Source organism: Chiloscyllium punctatum, chromosome 22 (genome assembly GCF_047496795.1).
Source record: "Chiloscyllium punctatum isolate Juve2018m chromosome 22, sChiPun1.3, whole genome shotgun sequence".
NCBI lineage: Eukaryota > Metazoa > Chordata > Chondrichthyes > Orectolobiformes > Hemiscylliidae > Chiloscyllium > Chiloscyllium punctatum.
The window spans coordinates 60702868-60723673 of record NC_092760.1 but is presented as its reverse complement, the minus strand read 5'-3'; the positions used below and the strand labels follow the sequence as shown (position 1 = coordinate 60723673).

Genomic DNA, 20806 nt, shown 5'->3' with positions numbered 1-20806 from the left:
ATTTTGTATTCCCATTCTGTTGTCTTACCCCCCACCACCACCTTAACGTTTGATTCCCTTCACCACCAAGACTCTGTCTACCTCTCTGTTTAAAAATATTGAATTTCTGGCAACTATTGAGGCAGAGTTCCAAAGCCTTACAATCCTCAGAAAAAAATTCTTACCTCTTCCCTAAAAGGGCAATCTCTAATTTTCCTGTGGTTTTGGAATACTTATAAGAGAAAACATCCTTTCCACATCCACTTGTCACGACTATTCAGGATCTTCATACACTTGAATCAAGACACCCCTCACTCTTCTGAACTCCAGTGGAAACAATCTTGGCCTGTTCAACATATTCTCATAAGACATATTGCTCATTCCAAACTATTTCCAATGCATGTACATCCTTCCTTAAATAAAGAGACCAGAACAGCACACAGTAGTCATGATGTGGTCTCATCAGTGCTTTGTATAAATGAAGTTAAAAATCACACAACACCAAATTATAGTCCAACAGATTTATGGGAAGTAGAAGTTTTCAGAGCGCTGTTCCTTTTATCAGGTAGTTAGTGGGGCAGGATCATAGGTCACATAATTGATAGTAAAATATCAAATTGTCATGATGCAATGTATTGAATAAACCTAGAGTGCTATTAAGTCTTTAATCACTTAGAATGGGGTTGTAGGTTTTGATTCTGGGATTTATATGTTAATGATCTTTTTTCAAATCTCATTAAAGGGATAACTTAAGCCTTTATTTTTTAAAAAAGTGACATCTCAGCTCAAAAATGCATTAAAAGTGTGAGGTTAAAGTTTGTCTTTTTCCCACCCTTGGGTCACACTGATTCTATTTCCAAAGAAGGAATTGAAAAATATGTCACATGGACTGACTGCCTTCAAATTGTGTGCTTGAAAATTATATCATCCCTTTTCAGGCAGTGGGGTTTGCGAAGACCTCAAGAGTGGGTGGAGAGGCCATTGCTTACCTCTGAGCTTGCAACCCCAAAATTTCCCGATCCCAATTTGGGAAGTCTTGCCCTAGTAGTGCCTGGAAACTGTTCAGCCCAAGGCTTCGTTTAGTTTGCTCACTACCATTTCCCTAGGGATTTCTCTAATTTCTCTCCTTTCCACTTTTCAAAAAATATTCTCTGTAGAAAAGATGGAAGCAAAATGTTTGTTCATTTCATCTATCACTAGTGATATTATCACTCGACTATTAATCCAAGGACCTAGTTTGAATCTTGCCATGGCAGAATGTGCATGTTGGATTCCAGATTTGAATTCTGAATCTACAGTTTTTGGGAAAAATCCCATCCGGTTCACCAATGTCCTTTAGGGAAAGAAACTGCCATTCTTACCTGGCCTAATCTCTGACTCCAGACCCCATTATAGTTGACTCTTACCTGCACTCTGAGCATTTATGAATGGGCAATAAATCCTGGCCCAGCTGGCAATGCAGATATCCCATGAGTGAACAAAAGCATATACTATTAATGACCATTCTTGCTCTGTAGAGAAGAAAACATTCTCACTTTAAGTACTTGTCCCTGTCCATTTTATTTCTAGCCAGTTTCCTCTCATACTGTTATTTCCTTCTCCTGATTAATCTTTTATCATTTCCTGCCATTCTTTAAATTGTGACTATTCATATAACTTGCCACTTGTCATTGCGCAGTTATGTGTGTTTTTTTTTCCTTACATTTGTTGTTTTCCCTAATTTTAGTTTCCATAGATGTTGGGTTCTTCCTTTAGAATTTTTCTTAATGGTAGGACTATACCTATTCTGAAATATCTCTATAATTTTCTGTGACCACAACTGTCTTGCTCTATGCCCCAACCTATTTCGCCTAATTATGCTTTTATGCCCACATAATTGCCCTTATTTGGATTTAAATGCTTGTCATAAGATTGCCAATAACCTGACATCAGAACATCTGACTGCTCTTATCAGGATTAGATTGGGCATTGCGATGGTCTGGTCTTTCATGCTGAAATCTGAGCTTATTTCACATTTAGAGTTCTTTACAATTGTTGTTTTACTCCAAGCAATACAGCATTACTTAGAGTGCTCTGTTATAGAATCATAGAGATGTACAGCACAGAAACAGACCCTTTGTCCAACTTGTCCATGCCGACCTAATATCCCAACTCAATCTAGTCCCACCTCCCAGTACCCAGCCCATATCCCTCTGAATCTTTCCCAATCATATACCCATCCAGATGCCTTTTAAATGTTGCAATTGTACCAGCCTCCACCACTTCCTCTGGCAGCTCATTCCATACACGTACCACCCTCTGTGTGAAAACGTTGCCCCTTAAATATCTTGTATACCTTTCCTCTCTCACCCTAAACCTATGCCCTCTATTTCTGGACTCTCCCATGCCAGGGAAGAAAATTTGTCTATTTATCCTATCCATGTCCCTCATGATTTTATAAACTTCAATAAGGTCACCCATCAGCCTCCGACGCTCCAGGGAAAACAGCCCTAACCTATTCAACCTCTCCCTATAGCTCATATCGTATTATTCAAAAATATTAAGTGCCTTGAAGCTAAAACGAGGTAGAGCTAATAGCAGTGGTCATTCCATATTAAGGTCTTTGCACAACTGAGTAGTGCTCAGCTGGAAGTGTGTTCTTTCTTGTGATGCCCTCTACTGACGTCGGTTAGGCTAATGCATGAAGAGTGGCCATTTGGGCAAGGCCCTTAGGGTGCTGACACCCTTTACACCACCCATACGAAAGGACAGGAGGAAAGAAAACTGATCAAACCTGATGATGAATGATCTTATAATAAAAACTTGAAATTATTTGCTGAATAGATAATTGCACGTTTCTGTTCAATGTTTCAATCTATCTGCATTGAGTCTTTACTACTACCAGACAAATGTTAAGATTCTGTTTTTCTACTCATTGTAGCACCGAAAGACTGACAGCTGGGCAAGAGAAATGCTTATTGTTTGAAGTACAACCTGGATCTGATTCCTCCGCTCTTTGGAAAGTCATTGTTAGGATTGTTAGCTCAAAGGTATGAAGAAAGTAATTAGATAATTCAAAGCAATTAAAATGCAAATGAAACGATGTGTATCTGTACATGCATATTTATAGTAGGCATGAATAAAATTTGTTTTTTAATTTGGCTGTCGACACATATTAATATAAAGGTGGGGGAAGGATTTTTGATGTCTGCTTTATCAATGGTTGCTGTTGGAAAAATTGATTTAGAGAATGAGAAAGATGACTTTTTTATCATGTATTACACAAAATATGTCTCAACTAATGACCGTGTTTAACCAAATGCAGCAGCAAGTAAATGTAACTAGGTTTATATCACGAGGCATGTTCTCTCAATTCTCCCTCTCATACTGAACATGTCAATCTAACATGTTGTCGCTGTCCTTAGTGGTTCCTATACCATAAGGTTATTGATTAATTGCATTTCATTGCATATTACCAGGTCTAGGATAGTCCATTCTGTTATTAGCTGCTCTAAGAAATTCACTTTCCAGTTCTTCCAATTTAACTGTGGATGTGAGTTGCCCATGATTTTTAAGACACATTCCCTATATGCCCCTTACATTTGTACCTTCTGTCTGTTTTGTTGCTAAATATTTTCCGGATTCTAGATTAGATTAGATTACTTACAGTGTGAAAATAGGCCCTTCGGCCCAACAAGTCCACACCGACCCGCCGAAGTGCACCCAACCAGACCCATTCCCCTACATTTACCCCTGCACCTAACACTACTGGCAATTTAGCATGGCCAATTCACCTAATCTGCACATTTTTTGGACTGTGGGAGGAAACCGGAGCACCCGGAGGAAACCCACGCAAACACGGGGAGAATGTGCAAACTCCACACAGTCAGTCGCCTGTGTCAATAACATACTCTCACAAGTTACCTCTTCTCTTTACTATTTCCTATTTCCTATTTCTATCCAAACTGATTCTAAATCTTGATCTTTCAAACTGAGGTAATCTATCAGTATTGAAGTCATGCCATCCTTTAACAGAATTATCCACTCACCTTTTTCTAGCTTGTCATTCTGATTTGTAAAATCACAGGTCCCATCCTTGGGCAACTTTCAACCAAATATTTTCTGTTAGGAATGGTAATGTTGGGCAATTCCTCTGCTTTTTCAATAATCCACTGGACATTTTGACAGAGCAATGGACATATCTTAATGCAACACTCCCGCACTTCTGAGGCCAATTCTTGTGACCTGTAATGAGGCAGAATCCACAGGATAATGATATCAGAATCACTGCTATCAAACTGAACTAAATTCCTTCTATCAATCTATTGGAAGCTATTGATAAATCTTTGGCCTCATTATTTTATTTTTTTCATTAGTGAGCTATAGACCTCTAAACTGCTGCAGGACAATAAACATTGCACAAAGAACAGGTCTAAAAATCTGCATTCAAGTTAAAGGGAAGATTATCAAATGCTTTCTTCGCATACATGATGATGTGGAATTCTTTGTCAGAAGCTGTTGTTGAAGCAAAGCCCACAAATTCTTTTAAAGGGCATGGAAGACATAGAATGTGGGGAAATAGATGGTGATTACAGAGGAGGCAGTGCTGGGTGTCTTGAAATGCATAAAAGTGGATAAATGCCCAGGACCTGATCAGGTGTACCTCAGAAGTCTATGGGGAGCTAGGGAAGTGATTTCTGGGTCTCTTGCTGAGATATTTGTATCATTGATGGTCACAGGGGTGCCAGAAGACTGGAGGTTGGCTAACATTGTGCCACTATTTAAGAAAGGTGGTAAGGACAAGTAGGGAATTATAAACCAGTGAGCCTGATGTCGGTGGTGGGCAAGTTGTTTGAGGGAATCCTGAGGGACAGGATGTACATGTATTTGGAAAGGCAAGGACTGATTAGGCATAATCAACATGGCTTTGTGTGTGGCAAATCATGTCTCACAAACTTGATTGAATTTTTTGAACAAGTAACAAAGAGGATTGATGAGGGCAGAGCAGTAGATGTGATCTATATGGGCTTCAGTCAGGCATTCAACAAGGTTCTCCATAGGAGACATGTGAGCAAGGTTAGATCTCCTGGAACACTCAGAACTAGCCATTTGGATACAGAACTGGCTGAAAGGTAGAAGACAGAAGGTGGTGGTGGAGGGTTGTTTTTCAGACTGGAGACCTGTGACTAGTGGAGTGCCACAAGGATCGGTGCTGGGTCCATGACTTTTTGTCATTTATATAAATGATTTGGATGTGAGCATGAGAGGTATAATTAGTAAGTTTGCAGCTGACACCAAAATTGGAGGTATAGTGGGCAGAGAAGAAGGTTCCCTCGGATTACAATGGGATCTTAAGCAGCTGGGCTAGTGGGCTGAGAAGTGGCAGATGGAGCTAAATTTAGATAAATGTGAGGTGCTGCACTTTGGGAAAACAAATCTTAGCAGGGCTTACACACTTAATGGTAAGATCCTCTGGAATGTTGCTGAATAAAGAAATCTTGGAGTGCAGGTTCGGACCTCCTTGAAAGTAGAGTCGCAGGTAGATAGGGTAGTGAAGAAGGTGTTTGGTATGTTTTCCTTATTGGTCAGAGTATTGAGTACAGGAGTTGGGAGGTCATGTTGCAGCTGTACAGGACATTAGTTAGACTGTTGGAATGTTGTGTGCAATTCTGGTCTTCCTATTGGGAGGATATTGTGAAACTTGAAAGGATTCAGAAAAGATTTACAAGGATGTTGCCAGCGTTGGAGGATTTGAGCTATAAGGAAGAGGTTAAATAGGCTGAGGCTGGTTTCCCTGCAGTGTCAGAGGCTGAGGGGTGACCTTAGAGGTTTATAAAATCATGAGGGGCATGCATAGGATAAATAGACAAGGTCTTTTCCCTGGGGTGGGTGAGTCCAGAACTAGAGGGCGTAGGTTTAGCATGAAAGGGGAAAGATACAAAAGAGACCTAAGGGGAAACTTTTTCACTCAGGGTGGTACATGTATGGAGTGAGCTGCCAGAGGAAGTGGAAGAGGCTCGTACAATTGCGTCATTTAAAAGGCATCTGGATGGGTATATAAGTAGGAAGGGTTTGGAGGGATATGGGCTGGGTGCTGATAGGTGGGACTAGATTGGGTTGGAACATCTGGCCGGCATGTACGAGTTGGAGTGAAGGGTATGTTTCCGTGCTGTACATCTCTGTGACTCTAAAAGAAAATTAATTAGGTGTTTGTCATAGAGACTATGATGGGATTAATGTGGGTGATTCTTGAGAAAGGAGGAAACACCAGCCAAGACCTGGTGGGTGTCCCAACTTATTTCTGTGTAGGAACATTCTGTCATGTAAAACAGGAAGTGGAAATGTGGTTTCAAGCAATTCACTCTGTCACTAATGTCATGCTCATTCTTCACTAATTGCCTTTATTACTGAACTTGAACATTTATGCATTAAACCTTTACCACAGTTATGTCATGGTAATGGTAAAACTGCTTTTAGTCAATGTTCCTGAGCTCCTGCCTTATCTGTTCCTTCAATTTCAGACTATTGCTAGAAAAGCAGGTGGTGCAAGTTAAGCATTGAAGTTTATGATATTCTCAGAAATCATAATTTGTGTAATCAAATTATGTTGTTTGTGCCTGACTGGTCTGAATATATTTCTTTGTTAACTGAAGGAAGCATTGGAAAAAAAATTATTCCTGATAATACTTTGCGGAAACTCTAAACTGTGCCACTGGAACATTCCTTCTCTCTTCCAGCAGGATGGTTTAAGTTTCTCCATTTGTTTCACTTTAGTCATATTCAGTGTAGAGCAGATTTTTAGACTTTACTATGCAATTTCAGGGCAGGAACAGAGAAAAAAACCTTGCATTTATTGACGTACAGTGTGCCCCAGTTAAAAGTTCACAGGTCACCGGTTTAGGCATGTACTTCCTTGAATTTAGAAATTTAAGGTGTGATCTAATTCAGATGTTGTGATAAAAGGTGTATTTTGTGTGTATAAATACCAGATTATTTTGAATTAGTTGTGAGAGGTAGTTTATTGTAAATGGTTCAGAAGTTCATTTGAAACAGTGACTCAAGTGTATGAATTCCAAAACAACATTCAAGTACGATCTGAAGGGAACATTGTAGTATTAATAAGTGGAATAATTATACTGCTGAGTTTACAACAGACCAGAAACCATTAGTTCTAGCTTTGAGTTTAATTCAGAAGAGTCAAGAGTTTGGTTTAGAAAGGAGAACAGCTTCTCCAGCACAAGAGGGGGAGTCGGTCACTTCAGCTGAAGTGTTTTAGTTTGTGCAGCTTCTAAGCCAGGAAAACATGGATAGAAGTGTTCAAGTTGTTTGAACTGGAAAAGTTGTGCCATCAAAATTATGAAAGGTCCATGCCAGTGGACTCTGAAAGGAATCATAGAACTATCCTAACAGACCTGACAATACAAAGCAAGAAGAATCAGTTCAAGAAAAATTTTGTAGTTGAGATTGTAGATTCACAGAATCTCTACAGTACAGAAAGAGACCGTTCAAACAATTGAGTCTGCACTAAACCCCAAAGAGCATTCACCCATAACCCTGCATTTACCATGGCTAGCCCACCTATCCGACACGTACCTGGACTGAATGAGGCAGTTTGCCATGGCCAATCCACCTAACCTGCACGTCTTTGGACAGTGGGAGCAAACTGAAGCACCTGGAGGAAACTCACGCAGACGCAGGGAGAACATGCAAACTCTACATAATCGCCCTAGGCTGGAATTGAACTTGGATCCCCTGTAAAGAACTTTACAAGAGAAAAAGAATTGAGTCCTCATGATTCAAACCCTGCTTTGGAGCTGAAGGACATAACCACCTGACACTTTAAAGTGCAGTACATCTTCTTTCAGATAAAATGTTCAAACAAGACTTTATCTGCCTGTTCATTGTTTTTAAAAAAAAAAGAATATGGGGCAACCTTCCCATATTCTAGCCAATATCTCTGACCTTGACTAATGCTATCAAAAGAAACAATAATCAGACATTCATTTCATTTGTTGTTTCTGTATGTGAAAATAGTGATCATGTTAGTCTACAGAACATCAGTGACAGTAGTTCTAAAGTACTTAATTGGCACTTACCAATTGTAAAATAAATGCAAGAGTAAACTAAAAATATGAAAGAAATACAATCAACTTGTTTAGGTTTGAAGGAAGATCACTTAAAAAGATGCCCACGTGAAGAAAAAGAACACATTTATAAAAACCAAAAGAACTGTGGATGCTGTAAATCAGAAACGAAAACAGAAATTGCTGGAAAAGCTCAGTAGGTCTGGCAGCATCTGTGGAGAGCAATCAGAGTTAATGTTTTGTGTTGAGTGTCCCTTCCTCAGAACTGATATAACATATATTTATATATCATATTTTTAAAGTTGGGATGTTTCAAACTGTTTTAAAACCTTAAGGTAATATTTTTGGAGTGTTACTAGGTTGTAGTAAATTTGGTAGCTGATAGGTACACAACAAGTTCCCACATATAGTAATGTTAATAATGATCAGGTAGTTTTTTTAGTGCGATTTCATTGAAAGATGAACTGCCTCCAGAACATTAGGAATAGCTCTCCTGTTCTATTTCAAAGTATCATTTATGGTCAGCTGAGAGGATATGTGGGGCCTCAGTTTAATATCTCATCTGAATGATAGCATCTCCAACCATGCAGTCATCTCTTATTTCTGAGAATTTTTAATATACTGATCCATGTGTTCAAATTCCTGTATCGCCTCATCCCTCCCTGCCTATGTAACTTCTTCCAACCCGACAATTCTCCCAATGTCTCGACAGTCTTATAATTCTGGCATCTTGCACATCTTCCTGCTTCCTTGGCCCCAGCGGCTGCACTTTTAACTTCTGAGGGCCTGAGCTTGGGAATTCCTTCCCTAAACCTCTCAGAATCTACTTCTGTCTCCTCCTGGAAGGTACCCTTTAAAATTTATCTCATTTATGAAGCTTTGAGTTACTTACGCTGATGTCATGTTGTACGGTTCGATGTCAAGTTTTGTTGTCGATGCTTCTTTGAATTAGCTCAAGAGATTTCAGTATGTTGAAGATGTTGTTATCTAAATACAAGTTGCTATAGTTTTCATGTCTGTTGATGCATTCTTCTACCTTTTTAATCATTTGATATATACTTTGGCAGATTAACAAGACGACAGGAAATATTGATGCGTCTAGAATTCTAAATCTCTATCAGTTCACTCAGCTATATCGAGAGATCACTATGCAGGCAAGTGGAGTTCTTGCCCAAAGCAGTATCTGTGAAGGGACAGCAGCAAATGGATCATCATGCCAGGCTAGTCTCTGGCTGGGAAAGTGAGTGAACCTTTGATAGTTTGATTAATAAACTACTCCGTATCTTAGAAATATGAGATTTATTTCATGGCTTGTTGGTCTGTACTGCCCTGCTTTCAAAAATCACATTAACCTTGTTCTTATTAACTTTAAGAATTACTTAATGTCTTCTTTACATGAAGGCAATCTGAAGTCTTCTGTCCTATCAACCGTTTTAAAAAAATTGACGGAACACTAATGGCATTTATTGCCTGTTTCTAGTTGCTTAATGAGCAAGTCATTAGACAATATCGAGTGCAGTAGCATTCCAGACTCACATGGCAGAAGTCCAACTTACTGAGAGGTGCTGGCCCATCAGAGACTGGCAGTTCCTCATTGTACTTAATGTAGCTGGGAGTGGTGGCAATTACGGGTAATGTATCCACTGAAGCCCAGAAGCAACGAGGGAAACCTGTACAAAGGTAGTTGAGGATATGATAGAGAAGCTGGGGTGGAGTTTGAATGGAGAAGGGTCAGGTGGATTGGAGGCAGGGGCACGTAATGGCTTTCAGTAGTTTTTAAAATATCACACACTGGGTCTCTGGTACAGTACTTGAGCTCCAATGATGGATGTTTCTGCAACTTTCCTTATCATTTTCACCCAGCTTTAGATTGTGTGATTAAACTAATCCTATCCATACAGGTACATGAAATATATAGCACAGTAACCAGTACAACCAGCCTATGCTGGGGTTTATGCTCCACAAAAGCTTCCTGTTAACTTGACTTATCTAAATCTATCATCATAAGCCTATACTCTATTGTTCCATGAAGTGTAGGATCAAAAATATTATTGCTGATCAAAGGATTCTCAATTCCACCTTCCTGCCATATCTCTGTGACTCTTGACTTTCTTAATGATTACTGGTCTATCTCAGCCTTCAATATACTTCACAATTTAGCCTTGACAGCCCTCTGTAGTAAAGAATTCCACAGATTTACCACCCTCTGGGAGAAAAGAAATTCCTCCTCCTCTGTGTCCTCATTCTGAGATTATGCCCTCTGGTCCTAGACACACTCACAAAGGGAAACAATCTCTCCTCACCCAACTTGTCAAGCATCCTAGGAACCTTATATATTTCAATAAGGCCTCTGATCATTCTTCTAAACTTCAAAATACATACCCAACTTACCATACCTCTCTTCATAGGGCAATTCCATACCTGGATCAACCTAGTGAACCTTCTCTGGGCTGCCACCAATGTCAATATTTCTTTCCTTCGATGAGAGGCTAAAATTGTTCACAATAGATCACGTGTTATGACTACAGAGGAACCTCAGTTATCCGAACAAGATGGGTGGGCACTATTTCATTTGGATAATTAATTATTCGGTTAATTGATTCAATGCCTCTCTTCGGGGCTCAGAGTTTTCTGAAGTTTCCTTTTGTCCTCATGCTGCCTGCCTTGCTCCCTTTCTCTGTCTCAGGGTTTGTTTTTGAACAGACACACACTTGTGTGTAAGGTACCTGCAGCATTGCTAAAGCCTCTTCCCACCACCACCCCCCAAAAAAAATCAGTTCAATAGGATTGATACAGTGAGCATTTGCTAAGTCTGCTCCCCGTTCAGGAGAGGAGGCAGCAGCACACTGCCCCCGTCCGCTTCCAACCCCATCCAACATCGCCCCTCCCCACCCACTGTGTGTGCAGCTGACCTCACTGTCCCATCCCTGTGAGCTCCCCGTCTACCCCTGCACCCCATTGGCCCCCCCCACTTCCTCTCCGAGGCAGCCAGACTGGACACCAACCGTAAGACTGCTGCTGCCTTTGGAATAATCCTTATTCCTAACCAAGATATATCTTTATGAGCCATTGTTCATTAACCATCTTTTTGGCTTTACCTAGTCCACACCAGCAAACTTTGCCTTTGTTCCCATGCAATTGCCTATATTTAAGTTCAGCACAGTTGTTCCTGAACCGAATTCCTCACACTCAATCTCTTACATCTAATTTCCACCAAAATGCATCAAACAGTCCGTGTAGTAATGGATTCTACATTCTTCACAGTCCTTGGTGCAGTTTCCTCTGAATTCCTTATTAGATTTGTGAGTGACCATCGTACATTGATGGCCTCTAATTATGTTCGACTTCACTAGAGGAAACAGTAAGAATGCAGCAATAGCTGAAATTCGTCTGATCAGTTGGTTTGTGGAAAGTCTGCGCCTTTTTTAAAATGGAAAATAAAATGTTGGGGCTTCCCCTTTTTTGAATAGTTTTAGTAGACTTTGTGAAAGTAAACCCCTTTTAATGGAACACAAAGTATTGCTAAATCATTGAAACTGCGAGGTCTGCACTTATTAGTCATAGAGATGTACAGCATGGAAACAGACACTTCGGTCCAACTCGTCCATGCCGACCAGATATCCTAACTTAATCTAGTCCCATTTGCTAGCAGTTGGCCCATATCCCTCTAAACCCTTCCTATTCATATACCCGTCCAAATGCCATTTACCACTTCCTCTGGCAGTTCGTTCCATATACGCACCACCTTCTGTGTGAAAAAGTTGCCCCTTAGGTCTCTTTTATATCTTTCCCCTCTCGCCCTAAACCTATGCCCTCCAGTTCTGGACTTCCCCTACCCCAGGGAGAAGACTTTGTCTATTTACCCTATCCATGCCCCTCATGATTTTATAAACCTCTATAAGATCACTCCTCTGCTTCTGACGCTCCAGGGAAAACAACTCCAGCCTATTCAGCCTCTCCCTATAGCTCAAACCCTCCAACACTGGCAACATCGTCTTAAATCTTTTCTGAACCCTTACAAGTTTCACAACATACTTCTGATAGGAAGGAGACCAGAACTGCGCGCACTATTCCAAACCAATGTCCTGTACAGACGCAACATGACTTTGAATAAAATCTAGTAACATAAGACCAACATTTACATCACCATTTAGTCTAGTGATAATTTAAGATGCTTCATCAAAGAGGTTAATTTCACTATGTCATTATTTCATAATATTGATATTTATGTAACAACAACACAATAGTGTATGCTTTGCATTGAGAACATTTATGTGCAGGGTTTTTCTGACCACAAGGTGGTGTTAGAATCACAACACAAGGTTGTCTAATTTTTGAAAGATATTTCTTACAGAGAGAGATGTAAATAAGTCTATCATGACACAGTAACTTATCAATGCTTAAATGGCCTCTGAGCCTTTGTGTATTAAGCGTTCAATTCTCCGTAGCTTACAGTGGTGATTGAGACAATGGTACTTGGAAGGTTACAGAGAGCAACACTTCAAAGTTTATGAGAAGATTTGTAGCTCGGGTGCTCGTTGTTGTGGTTCTGTTCGCCGAGCTGGGAATTTGTATTGCAGACGTTTCGTCCCCTGTCTAGGTGACATCCTCAGTGCTTGGGAGCCTCCTGTGAAGCGCTTCTGTGATCTTTCCTCCGGCATTTGTAGTGGTTTGAATCTGCCGCTTCGGGTTGTCAGTTCCCGCTGTCCGTTGCAGTGGTCGGTATATTGGGTCCAGATTGATGTGCTTATTGATTGAATCTGTGGATGAGTGCCATGCCTCTAGGAACTCTCTGTGAACAGAGAACAGCCAGGGAATTCCTAGAGGCATGGCACTCATCCACAGATTCAATCAATAAGCACATCGACCTGGACCCAATATACCGGCCACTGCGACGGACAGCTGGAACTGACAACCGGAAGTGGCAAATTCAAACCACTACAAATGCCGGAGGAAACATCACAGAAGCGCTTCACAGGAGGCTCCCAAGCACTGGGGATGTCACCTAGACAGGGGCGAAACGTCTGCAGCACAAATTCCCAGCTCGGCGAACAGAACCACAACAGAGAGCAACACTAATCAACGGCTTGCCTGTGGGGAAAAGAGAATAAGGGAATAGCAGTAGAGTCTTTAATTGGGGGTAGGTTGTGATCAGTAGCAACTGCTTGAATGATCTCCTTGCACACTCTCGTTCACTCCCTCTCAGCTTGAAGTTGTCAGCAATCAACTTTTATCAATAATGCAACTTCACCTTAGTAATGCTTGGTTGTAACTTAACCTTTTCTCCCTCTTATCCATTATACACCTATAGAATTCCTCCTTCCCCAGCTTTGTTTTCATCAGCTTACCAGAATACTTCACAATTCTTATCTCCCTAGACTGACAATAGGTATATTCCTGCCTCTTGTGGGTATTGCCCCATCAGGATGCTGTCTGGTCTGTTTCAGGTACTATCTTAGAATCCCAGAGCTACATTTAAACCATTTGCCCTTACTGAATATTTACTCTGGAATTCAGTTAAAGTCTGGTAGTGAATCTTGTCTGATGAAATCTGGAATGAATATAGTTCATCATTTAAGATATTCAGAAGAGTAGTCATTTCAATTTAATATATTGGTCCTTTAGTTTATCTGTTAAATTCATTTCTGCATTGTGCAATACTGATCATCTTGTGGCATGTATGCACATTACTATGTGGAATGAATTATCTTTCAAAATTAAAAACATTTTTCTTCAAATGGTATTTTTTATAAGTAATTTGAGCAATCCCTTATAGCACCATAAATATTTTGGGTGTTCTTTTGCATCAGGAATATTGTTTACAAGTAATGCAGAACCTAATCTACATAATAAGCCTGTGAAGAAATAAAGACGCATACAAAATTGAAACCAAATGCTTATTTGCTGTAAAAGATTGCTGAGAAGTTAAACATGTGGTAGAACATAGGGTGACTTACTGAAAGCGCCAGTGATATCCGAAGCTGAAAGAAGCTTACCAATTCAGCAGCATAATCTGCAGTTAAAAATAGTACTATCATGGGATCTGATAAACAACTGCAAGAGAATGCTGCAAGTAACCCGCTAACCCATTAGAAAATAACACATTGTAACTATCATAGTTAACTGCTAGTATGCTGTTCGTTGATTTAGAATGTATAGCACAAAAATGGGTTTTCTGACCCCACTGGTCTGTACCAATGTTTATGGTTAACCCTCACCCATCACCACTGGTGCATTCTTCTGTTTCTGTTTGGACGGATATGGGGTAAACTAGTGAAACTAAATTAGTTTGCGAACATAGTCGCTAGTTGGACTGAAGGGCCTGTTTCAATGCTGTATAATTTTGACTCTATGACGCATGGTTATGGAACCTCCCCCTGAATATATTTATGAATAACCAGTTCCTGTGGTAGAGGTACACATTTTCAATACATTACAAGTAAAGAGGTTTTTCCTGAATCCCTGATTGGATTCAGTAGAGATTATCTTGTATCTATGGCTCCTAGATCTGGTGTCACCCAGTATTGTGCTTAACTAAATATTGAGTACAGTGTGTTAACTTACCTCAGCAAACATCAATGAAATATTGTGAATGCACTGGGGGACACTTTTCAAACATGCAGATCCACAGAATTCAAGTAGGCAAAGGAGCAAGTAATAGATGTAGTGTCAAATGGAATGGAAGTACATTGTCTTTGAGAGCTGTGTGACACCCACATACTGTTATTTAGCCAGTTCAGAGAATAGGGACAACATACACAAATCAAAACAAAAGATTAGGCTATTTATATACAGTTTGCGTTTGATTGAAATATAACTCAAACTGTTTTCTACTTTCAGTAGGATTAAAGAGATGACTGACGAGGAAGAATGTTGTATCTGTATGGATGGTCGAGCTGACCTCATTCTACCCTGCACGCATAGTTTCTGTCAGAAATGTATTGATAAATGGTAAGTCCATTGACCCCTCCATATGTAGCGAGCTGTCAAAAGTGGGAAAATGGATTAAATAATTCAATGGAACACGGCAAAGAGCTGGAACCATGAATCATCATCTTGAACCACTGCAGTCTTGTGGATTGATGCTGTTAAGGAGGGAATTCCAGGATATTGCTTTTTTGTTAATTGTTTAAAATTTTGATAGTAGAATATTCTGATATTTTGGTGTATAGATGAATGAAGGATTGAGAAAATGGTAATTGTGGAAACTACCTCCTTTACGCCTAAATGCTAAATGCAAATCCTATTAAATTAGAAATCTTGAAAGTTTTGCACAGGAAGAGATTGCTCAGCCTTTCTTGGATGTTGTGTAAGTGGTCATTAACATCCTCACTGAAACTGCTTGAAGTTTCCTCTGTCCCCTCTGTTGGTGCTTGTATTCATAAAAGCATGGAATTTAATTGTAGGAAGTTAGAATCACTTCTCTGTCCAGCCCCTGCAGTTACATGTCATTCTTCCAGCAGCCCTTCAGATTTCAACAAATAGCTGTCCATCTCCGTGGTCAGACTGAATGGGCAGCAGCTATTTGTTTCAGATGTATTTCTCTAATTAATTTGAGATTGTTGCTTTCATCTCTCCGATACGTCCAGTCTCTCGGCAGCTTTTAGTGTTCGTTTGTGACAATAATTGTGGCACATGATTCAACTGCAACTTGCATTTATTTAGCATCTTTAACATGGCAAAATATCTCAGTGTCTTTCACAGATCTATAATCAGACAAAAATTGTAACTGAGCTAATAGTGGTGTGAGGTCAGGTGACTAAATGCTTAGCTAAAGAGGGGTGTATTATGGACGGTCATATAGCCATTACAGTCCAGAAATAAGCCATTTACCCCTTGGGAGTCCATGCTGGTTCTCTCGAGCAATTCAGTCATTCCCATTCCACCACACTTTCCCTGTAGCTCTGTCTTTGTTTCTCTTGTGTCTGAAATAACTCTTAAATTTGACTGCCTTTGCTTCCAACATCCTGCGCCAGGTCATTGCTACTCGCTGCATATAGTAAGTTCTTCATCACATGCCTTTAGTAACAAAGCTTTAAATCTGTATATCTGAGACCCTGTCTTCATGTATCATGTCCAAAGAAGGCATTGACGACCATGGGCTTCCTTCGGATTTGTCCATGATTATACTTGGCAAAGGCAGTGTTTTGCCATTACCAATTGCAGAATGTCTGAGCACGAAAACATTCTGTTTTCACCGTGTAAGCATCACATGTATTAGAAAGATTTGCAAGCTAATACGTAACCTGTTTGGCCACGCTTTAGGTGCACTTTCTACAGCAATCAAATCCTGAAGTGGGTCTTGCGACTGGAGTTCCTGGTTCTGGAGCAGAGATGCTACCACAGAAGCTCCAAGCATCTCCAAACCTTGTACTGACAGCTCATAGGAAACTTTTTTGGTTATTTTATCTAAACCTGTTATAATCTTGTATATCACTATCAACTCTCACTTCAACCTCTTTTACTCTGAAGACAATGACTGAACACATCTAACATAATATCGTAGCTAAAATTCCTCATACATGGAAATTTTCAGGTAAATACTCTCTACACCCTCATGAGAATCTAATACCTTCCTAAATTATGATGACTAGAACTAGATTTAATAATTTAGTTGTGGTCCAGCCAGACCTGTATACAGATTTAACATTTCTCCCTTCCTATTATACTTAATGCCTTTATGAAGTCTAAGATCCCAAATGTTTTGCTAACATATTCTTAACGTGTGCTACCACTTTCACAGATCTTTGCACATATATCCCCAATTCCTCTTTGAGGCATACTCAAACTTCTCCAACCACCTACCAATTTTTTTAATGATTATTTGCTCTAAACTCTTACCTACCAGTGATGTAGAACAGTCCAGCTTGTGGTTTTTAGCAATGTCTCTACACTTTTGTTTTTTAAAGACTGGTGTCCCATATGCTGTTTTCTCGTCTTCTGACAGCTCTCTTGTACGGAGAGAATGATTGAAGACTCTTCCTCCATAGACATTCCCACTTAGCTTCACAACCTACGAGGTGAACCATCCACACTGGACAACTTATCCATTATAGGCTTTAATATTAGCAAGTTTTGAGAAGATTTGTAGCTCAGGTTGAGGTTCTGGATGTAAGTTTGCTCGCTGAGCTGGAAGGTTTGTTTTCAGACGTTTTGTCACTATATACTAGGTAACATCACCAGAGAGCCTCCAGTGAAGCACTGGTGGTATGGCCTGCTTTTTATTTATGTGTTTAGGTTTCCTTGGGTTGGTATTTTACAGAACTGTAACAAACACTGCATTGGACAAACGGGTAGAAAACTAGCCACCGAGATACATGAACATCAACTAGACACAAAAAAAAGACCCAATCTCACTAGTATCTTTACAAATGAATGAGGAAGGACACCACTTTGGGACAATACATTCATGCTAGGATAAGCCAGAGATACGCACGAGAATTCTTAGAGGCATGGCATTCCAACTGAAACTCTATCAACAAACATGTTGACGTGGATCCCATTTACCACCCCCTGAGAAGAAGAACAGGAAATGACCTCACCACAGGAAATGATGTCACCAACCCAAGGAAACCTAAACACATAATTAAAAAGCAGCCAAACCACCAGTGCTTCACCAGAGGCTCACTGAAGATGTTACCTAGTATGGTGACGAAATGTCTGAAAACAAACATTCTAGCTCAGCAAGCAAACTTTTTAAAAGTATATTCTACCTATCAATTTTTACTCCTAACATTATCTTTACCTTATCCCAATATTTTGACAGTATCCTCTTCCTTAATGAGTATTGTCATAAAGCACTTAGTATTTGTATTGTATTTGTAAATATGTATCATACCTTCTTTACCCCTAACAGACCTCACTCAACCTTTTACTACCATTTATTATTTACATGCTGAAAGAGTGTTCTTGTGTTCCCATTTGTATTAGCTATCATTTTGTTTTCATCCTGTCCTATTTTCCTCTTCACTCCCCCACCACCTTCAAGTAAATCATATGTATTGACCAAGATCTTGATTGAAAAATTCATCAGAAATGTATCATACATCTTTGGAGTTGTTATAATCTCTTTGTATTAGTTTTAGTTCCCCTTTATTTCACATTTGTTTGAAAGTATTTATAGTGTTCCTGAAATATATGCTCCTTTAAAGATAGCCCGTTGTTCTGTTACAGATTTTCCTGTTAGTTTCTGATTGCACTTTAACTGGGCTAGATCCTCTCTTATGCCATTGAAGCTAAACCTCATCCAGTGTAGAAGTTCTATTTTAGATTATTCTTTACTCGTTTCCATCACAAATGCAGACAAGAAATAAGAGACCCCAAAGGAAATTCCATATCTTCAGGACTGGCTTTGGAGGAACAACTAAATTGGCAAGCATGAGACACCTGAATTGGAAAAGCCTCTGTACTACTTTGAAGGGTTATATAATTATGAGGAGGTTCGGAGCGATGGAGAAGAACAAGGCCATGTTCTTGAATACAAGATGTTCTTGAAATGTGGTGTTGATGGACTGGGTGTCAATGTAGATCAGTGAGCACAGGGAAGATGAATGAACAGGATTTGGTGGAAGTTGAGATATGCAGAAGGAAAACAAATTAGACTAGTTAACATGCTGACTGTAAGTGAATGAAATTTTTTTACTTTTCAATGCCCAGTCTGAAAGTTTGCTTCATTTCTTTGTGGCAGGAGCGACCACAACAGGAATTGTCCTATTTGTCGATTGCAAGTGAAGGAAGCTGGCGATTCTTGGGTTGTATCTGATGCACCTACTGAAGAAGACATAGCAAATTACATTCTCAAAGTGGCAGACGAGGCTGGACAGCCCCACAAGCCCTAAGAATTACCAAGGGTGATATACCCTCTGACTGATGCAGACAGTTTAAATCTGGCCTTGTACAAAATCAGCATTTTTTAAAAACAAGATTTCAGAGCAATGAGGCTACTATACGTTGGATTACTTTGATTTTGTCTTTGCTGATTGATCATGAACTGAAGCAAACTGAAGTCCAATTGAAATTCTTAATTGTGTTCTTGTACACATATACCCTTGCAGAAATTGGCCTGTCAAGTTTGCATTATGTTCTTGCCTACAATATTGCATACCTATTACAGCATTCTGCCCTAAGTGCAAACACTAAGTGACTGCTTGTGAGACTTCATGTGAATTGAAAAACAGTGTTTGCCTGAGAACTTATACCCAATATCTCTGCCTGAGCTGCATTGTTCACTGCATGGGAACTTTGGTTATCTAACCCAGAGAGGTTTGGGAATATTATTTCTTAACTGTTCTTCATTGATTTGTGAGTGAGACTTAAAACATTTGCTTTATGCTCGTAATAGCTTGAAAAAATGTGAACGTTTTAGAAGGTAAGCTGGTGATTAAATTGTGCCTTTTGATAGAATGCTGCTAGATTTTCAACAGGGTAGCTTGTCAAATAAATTTGTATTTTGCAGATAGTAATTAATGAAGAGTGAGAGCACTTTTAATGAGATTGACAGAGGATAAACCATAACTTGTTTAAAAAAAAACAGCCTATTTAAGTTTAGAATTTAAGGCCACTTCCAGATCGCATTCTGTACAACTTGAAAGCAACTTGTACTTAAAAAAAAATGTATTAATACTTTAATTTCACTTTGCTGCAAAAGAATGTCTGTCCCCTTAAGCTTATGCATGTGGACAATGATTAAATGAAAACAAAAACATTAATTGTTCGAAGTTTTAAATAATCTGCTAGATCAGCCCAAATGACTGAACATGTCTGTATTTGCACACATTTTTGTTGTCCCCCATCCCTCCTTAATCGATTTAATCAATTTAATAGATTCCTTCATTATGTTAGGAGTTCCTCTTTATACCTTCCATTAGAAAATAAAACTTCATTTTCATTTTTAAGAGAAAGGGAATCCTTCAATTCTCATAACTAGACAGAGAGAATATCAATACCCATATTTATTGAAATCTCCATGAGTACAACTCTATTTCTGTATTGAGCCAAATGAAATAGCAAACACTCTTGGAGTGAGTTCCTGCATTATTAAACTGATGTAAATGTGAAATATGCAGACGATTTGCTGTGCCTGTATGATTTATTGATTATCACTGTTTTTTAGCTCCGTAGTCATGTGATGTTGATGGCATTTTGTTTCCAGTGAATTTGTGAAACTCTTTGCTTCATGAGTCCACTACAAAAAGTGCAGCTTAAAATTATACTGCCACATGGATTGTAGCAACAAAGTGATGTTTCAATTATTGCATGCCTGAAAAAGGTTTTATCATTAATTTGGAACCTTGTGACTCAAAGTATATCTCCTTGTTTGTACAGTCTTTCTCATTCACCATGATTCATTTAGAAATACCCTTAACTGGAAATAGAAACAGCAATTTAAATTCATGAAAATTTTTATGCCCTTAACAAGACTCCACATGTTAAGCAGATAGAGTGTGAAGGTGATGATAGTAGCCTGTATCAATAATACTGTAATTGTACACTGGTGAGGTTCATAACTAATGAGTATTAAGTCATTGACAAACTGCTTAATGAAAATACAATGAGTAGAAGTGCAGCGATTTCCCTAGTTTTGCAGGAAGAAAACATAACAATTTCATGGATCTTGATCTTGATTTCGTTGGTGAATTTTTTTTTCCAATTAGCTTTAATTGTTCAATTTAAGGTAATAACACATTTATTCGTTAACATAATTATTACCCATTCCTGAAGTAGTATTCTCTTTATTGTTCTACTGATCTTAGCAAACAATGACA

The 20806-nt window shown here is 39.2% G+C and overlaps 1 protein-coding gene across 3 annotated transcripts in view; it reads left to right on the top strand.

Annotated features, from left to right (window-relative positions):
• The window catches only part of rnf141 (ring finger protein 141), a 38712-nt gene extending 18601 nt beyond the window's left edge, over window positions 1-20111 (top strand). For 2 of the 3 annotated variants that reach the window (XM_072592463.1, XM_072592461.1), the window contains exons 3-6: window positions 2900-3008; window positions 9110-9282; window positions 14883-14993; window positions 18730-20111. In XM_072592463.1, coding sequence (XP_072448564.1) covers window positions 2900-3008; window positions 9110-9282; window positions 14883-14993; window positions 18730-18880 — 544 coding nt within the window. In that variant the 3' untranslated portion in view covers window positions 18881-20111. The remainder of the gene's footprint in view (window positions 1-2899; window positions 3009-9109; window positions 9283-14882; window positions 14994-18729) is intronic. The other variant, XM_072592462.1, reaches the window with a different exon arrangement.
• The last annotated feature ends 695 nt before the right edge of the window (window positions 20112-20806 follow it).